Consider the following 6,398-nt stretch of genomic DNA (forward strand, 5'->3'; position numbering starts at 1 on the left):
TGTTTATGAGATAGGTTATTAAGAAATGGTATGGTTTGTTTGAAAAGAGCAAATTATATGTCCTAGAGTAAGATATGAAATAGGGATTAAAAGGGTGGTTTTATTTTGTTCGTCAATGGAGGGAAGCGACACGGAAGAAGATGATGGAGTGGATGATGTTTTTGGTGGTGTGTGAGAGAGAGAGAGAAAGAGGGTGGGGGTCTCATATTTATTATTAATAAAACTTTAATTTAAATAGAAAAAACATAAAAAAAAATTGTATCAGAAGGGCAATTTAGTCTTTTTAATTTTCCGAATGATAAAAACTGAAAGCAAACCTTCTTAAAATCACATTTTATCCTATTTTTAAAGGCTTGGACTTTTTTACCGGAGAAAATACAAACCACATGGACCATTAGTATAGAAAAACACTACAATACAAGATAGTATGGTATGTTCAATTTTTTATTATATAGTTTGGGAAACAAACTTATGTAATTGTAAAACGTAAATACTTTAGCAGTGGGTCTAACTAACACATCAATATGTTGGAGGAAATCAATATATTATGCCCTAATGAGGTTCAAGATATCAATATAAATTATAGATGCCCTATTGAGGTTCAAGATGTCGATACCAATAATACAATGATACTATATGAATTTTTTACTCAAATTTAAGAGAAATTAAATATAAAAAAATAGGAGGACTAAATAGAAAGTATTGAATAGGATGGTTACATAATTCATTTTCTCCCCATATTTGACTAATTGACCATGGGAAGGGGAATCAACCAAACACATTGATAAACGTGGTCAATTTATAAAAAAGATTTCATGACTCATGAGATGAGAGGCCCATTCAGACACGGCATTACTTTTCCCTCCGTCGGAAGATTCTGGTTGGGCGCCTATCGTTGTCAGAGAGAGGGGATGAAGAAAAAACTAACTTTACTTTCAAATTTTTTATCACCTACTTATCATATTAACAAATAACAATCCCTTCATATTATGTTAATTTCTTGATCGATACAAAGCAAAAACTGTCCTCCATCTGTTCTTTTAATTCCTCTGTAAGTTTCTCAAACTACTTTCACTTAATTTCATCTAAGTTTGTTTATCTACTGTTTCCTTTTTGTATGCAATGCTGTTTATCTTCGATCATGTTCCATATTTCGTGTTTATAGTTTGAGTTCTTGTTTTTTTCTAAAACAACTTTCAATCATCTGTTGAGGGTTACTTTAGAAACAGATGATTATGAGTAATTAGAATGTATCTTCATTTGTTTTTTACAGGATGGAGCTTACTTTGACTAATGATACAACTAATCTGAGTTACTGGTTGACATGGAAGTTCTTATTGTGTGCAATATGGGTCTTTACTTCCATGGTTATAGCATCATATCTAATTTGGAAATACGAAGGGTCAACTAATACAGATAATTATAAAGAGGTGAAACAGCAAGAAAGGGTGTGGTTTAATTATGATTCTGAAGCATGGATGCCATGTATAAAGGGAATACATCCTGCATGGTTATTGACTTTCCGAATCATTTCCTTTTGTTTGCTTCTAGCAGCTGGAACCTCTGATGTTGCCATTCATGGGACTGATTTATTTTTCTATTATACTCAGTAAGCTCTTTTCTATCTTTCTTGATAACATTGCAATTAACTTTTTTCAAAAAAAAAAAAAAAAAAAATTATTCTAGCAACCTCTAAGCTGGTCCATACTGTTTGGTGGTTGAGTGTTCCATATGCAGCTCAATTCACATTGGAATTGAAACTCTCACACTGGATTGATTATTGAGATTCTTCTGATTTCACATTTATGATTTTGTATAGGTGGACTTTGTCTTTGGTTACCTTTTATTTTGCGGTATGTACCTTTTCTTTATCCAAGTTTTCATTTTTCTAATGCATTTATCAATGCAACAAAGTTGCACTTGAAATTATATGACAAATTTCCGTTGTATTTTTTTAGATCTAATGACTTATTTTTGCAACAAAGTTGCATATATTTACCGATTCAAGCAACGAATTGGATATCTTACCAATTATACAGACATGTTTAGTTTGTTACCAAATAAATTGGTAAATTTATGGTAAAATGCTGAAACATAGCTGTATAAATTCGTAAGAAATCCACGTTGTTGCATATTTTGGTTAAAATGTGTACCTTTGTTGCATAAATAAGTCACTAACCCTTGTTTTATTTATTGACTTTGGATACACTTGTTCTTATATATGTCTTGAAGTTTGCTTGTAGTTTGGATCAGTGCTCTCGGCTTACGGATGTTTGAGGCAACATAAAAGATATGATGTGGGTGAGGAGCAAGAATTTCTTTTGCCTCTCACCCATGAGGAGAATACAAAGAGTCAGCAAGGAAAAAGTCATTTTTCGATGACTGCTTCATTTTGGGGCTACGTATTTCAAATCATGTTCCAGGTATATCAACCTTGACTACTTTATATTGTACACAGTATACAGTACACACAGTACATAGATGAGTTGGTTATAATTTACTTGTTTGTTACACATAGATGATTGCTGGGGCGGTGATGCTGACAGATTCTGTTTATTGGATAGTGATGGCTCCATTCCTTACGGTCGTAGGTTATGAAATGGGTTTTGTGAGTATTCACCTTTCTTGATATTACAATTTGCTCATACTTTGTTGATCATTTTCTATTTTTTGAATTATTTCTAGTATGTCATACGTGATGAGCTTTGATGACACTTTAACCGGTTAATTTTCATTTTGTTCCATTATTGTGAAATTTTCTAGGTTTTTATTCCATTGTTTAATAAAAAAAAAGTTCTCTAAATAGTAATCAAGTTTCACTTTTGTCACATAATAGTAATCAAGTTTTACTTTGATATTGGTGTTTGTTATAGTGATTATAGTATTGATGTTTTCTCAACATCTAATGACATTGCCTACATTGAATTTTTTGGACGAATAAAATATTTCGAAAGACAAAATAGAAAAGGATTGTGGGTTTAGGTTACTTTCATTATATGTAAATAAATAGTGTAACATTTTCCATAAATGTTCTTCTGTTCTTTCTTGGATAGTAACCATCTTCATTCGTTTAAGAAGTTGAACTTTTCTTATTAGAAATGGACTTAATAAAAATATACCATACTTTTTTTAACTATAGAATTATTTTTTTAAATAAAGAAATCTTTTCATAATAGAATAAAATTTCACAATAATGGAACAATTTACTCCTTAATGACATTGTCCCATCAATGTTACAACATTTTCAGAACAACGAACAAAATTGAAACTTATAAAGTTTCATAACAATGGAGCAAAAAATACAAAATTTCACAACAATGTAACAAAACTAAAAGCTAAGGTGTTAATTGTTAAACCTCTTGAAAAAAAAGTTTAAGGTACTTAGGTGTAACATTTCTGACACTTGGTCGCTATTTAGTGATGTGGTACTTTAATATTATGCCCCGTACATTTAAAAAATTGGGAAAATACTGGCAATAGTTAAAAAATGAGGGGTATTTTCAAAATTTAGACATGAAAATTGACATTTCCGGGTATAGACATGCATTCCGCAGAGGTAGCTCCGCGGAATCTACTGTAGCTCCGCGGAATGGCAAAAATCGTAAATAATTTAGTGTATTAAAAAAAAAACTCAAGATCTATTCCGCGGAGCTACAGTGGATTCCGCGAAGGTAGCTCCGAGGAATGGATCTTCAGTTTTTTTTTTTTTTTTTTTTTTTTTTTTTTTTTTTTTTTTCCAATCCATTCTTTGGGATTTATATTCATTTCCCAAACTAATTATTTTCAAGAAAAGATTATGATAGTATGAATTTTTCTTAACAATGTTTGGAATGAATGTGAGATGGAAAAAAAATTGGTCTTTTAATTAGAGATCATTACATAAAAGAATAATTGGAGATTTTTTTTTTTTTTTTTAAAACTGAAGATCCATTCCTCGGAGCTATCCGCGGAATCCACTGTAGCTCCGCAGAATGGATCTTGAGTTTTTTTAATACGCTAATTTATTTACGATTTTGCCATTCCGCGGAGCTACACTAGATTCCGCGGAGCTACCTCCGTGGAATGCATGTCTATACCCAAAAATGTCCACTTTCATGTCTAAAATTTGAAAATATCCCTTATTTTTTTACTATTATCGGTATTTTCCCTAAAAAGTTTCTTCTTACTTATAACAGTTGACGGTTGTTGCACATTCACTTAATCTTGTTTTGCTCCTTGCGGACACAACCTTGAATAGCTTGGTAACGTTTCTTCTATAACTTCTTATGTATTTTTTTTGTTTACTTTGGTTTTTAATAATAATTTTTCTTTTATAAACTATTAACATGTTAAAAAAAACATTTTTTAGGACTTCCCTTGGTTCCGAATTTCATACTTTCTATTATTGACTAGTTTCTACGTGCTTTTTGAGTGGATTCTTCATGCCTTTGTTGCAACTTGGTATTTTTTTTCACCTTAACTTTTATTTATATTTCAAACTCGGATCTTTAGTGATTTAATTTAGTTGTAATTTCTTTCTTTTCAGGTGGTCATACCCATTTCTCGACTTATCAATGGAATATGCTCCATTGTGGTATGTATTCTCAAACATATAATGTAGCATTGTACTTTCAATTTTTTATTTTGTTATTAAGGTATTATACCCTAAAAGTCTACTCAATTATAACAATGAAAATCGTTTTGTATTTGGATGGCATTGCTACAATTGAGATGAGTTTTTTTGAAGCAAAATGTTTTAATAGAAATAAATGAAAGTAAAATGTTGTAATAAATAAATCAATGAAAGTATGTTGCTATTTCTTGCATTAAACCCTTCATAAATGACAAATATATCAAATATGGTTGTGGAAATTATCATTAAATGCAAGAAGTAGCAATGTACTTTCATTGATTTGTTTATTACAACATCATACTTTCATTTCTTCCTAGTACAACATTGTACTTTGAAAAACCTACCCAATTATAACAACGCGATGCAAATACAAAGCAATTTTCATTATTATAACTGGGTAGTTTTTTCAAAGTATAATATCCTAATAAGAAAAAAATCGAAAGTAAAATTATGAAATTGAAAGAAATGAAAGTAGGATTCTATTATAACAAAATCAAGGAAATTGTGTTGTTATTTAACCCTTTATAAGGCATAAATAACTAACATATTAAATATAATTGTTGATTTTGTTTACACAACATTCGACTTACATTTCTCCTATTACAACATTGTATTTTGAAAAATCTACCCAATTATAGCAATGTGATGCAAATACACAACAACTTTCACTGCTATTTCAGATAATAATTACCTAATATATCAACTTCAAAGTACAATGCTAAATATTGTATAATTTTTTAGTTCAATCTAATGTTGTAAAACATCTCATAAACATTATGCAGGTATTTGATCGTTGCATTATTGCATCTTCCATGCTACACCATCTTTTTGCTTGTTGTTAAACTTAAATATCACATATTGTCTCGATGGTATCCTGATTCTTTTCAATCTTTGAGATGATTGTTTTATGTTGATGAGCATATTGTTTTTGTATATGACTCTAGTATTTTTTTTATGAATCATACAAAAGAAAGCATTTTTTTTAAACTTTTAATCTTCATGGAAATGAATGGTGAATTCTAGTTTTTGGTTCAAATGGCACAACTAGTATAAGCTTGTATGGGTTTCTCTTCATCTAAAGTCAATTTGTTTACACATAATGTTATCTTTAATACCCCATTTTCGCCTTATAATATAAACGATCAGTGACGTAAATAGACGTCTTTGATAGAAGACTATTTAGGGTAAATAGTCTTGACGAAAGTCATTACAAAATTGAGAGCATGTGAAGAGAGAACGTGTGAATCTGACCTCATAAGAGGAAGTTATGATTTTGAGAAGTTTAAACGCATCAGTATATGACACAGAAACCGAAATAGAGATTGGTCGATTGTTAGGAATTACAATCTAAGCGAGAGTTGAAGATCTCGTCCATATGATTCTATCGATATAAAGACAGTCGAGAACAGAATTCACGTGAGAGAGTTATGATTTTTATACATGCTTTAACAGTCTAAGCCTGTTAAACATATAGCCTTAAAAATAAAGTCAAAATTAGCCAACAAAGTCTAAATGGAAGTTGTAGATCTCGTCAATAGCTACGCGTGGATATAAAGAATGTAAAAAATGGAGCTCGTATGAAGAAGATGTTAAATTTACAAAATCCACGTTTTGCACAAAGCGCGCGACGCGCAGCTTCTAGAACGTGCAATGTGAACCACAAGAAATTTGACACGTGGCAGGCAACGGATGGATCGATGTTACCCTATTGAGTGACGCGCACCTATAGTGCACGATGTGTAAACTTACTACAAATAGATGTCTTTGGTTTCTTTCATGTAACAAC

At 30.9% G+C, this 6,398-nt stretch overlaps 1 protein-coding gene across 1 annotated transcript; it reads left to right on the top strand.

The window, feature by feature from the left end:
- The first annotated feature begins 832 nt into the window (after positions 1-832).
- On the top strand, positions 833-5,599 carry LOC145162940 (uncharacterized). The gene is made up of 9 exons (XM_079081909.1): positions 833-1,051; positions 1,274-1,609; positions 1,820-1,853; positions 2,244-2,423; positions 2,519-2,608; positions 4,176-4,241; positions 4,349-4,440; positions 4,526-4,573; positions 5,395-5,599. Exons 2-9 carry the CDS (start codon positions 1,275-1,277, stop codon positions 5,510-5,512), a joined length of 963 nt encoding a protein of 320 aa, XP_078938035.1. The 5' UTR covers positions 833-1,051; position 1,274; the 3' UTR covers positions 5,513-5,599.
- The last annotated feature ends 799 nt before the right edge of the window (positions 5,600-6,398 follow it).

This window comes from Lactuca virosa, chromosome 3 (assembly GCF_052849685.1).
Source record: "Lactuca virosa cultivar CGN04683 chromosome 3, Lactuca_virosa_CGN04683_v6, whole genome shotgun sequence".
In the NCBI taxonomy this organism is placed as follows: Eukaryota; Viridiplantae; Streptophyta; class Magnoliopsida; order Asterales; family Asteraceae; genus Lactuca; species Lactuca virosa.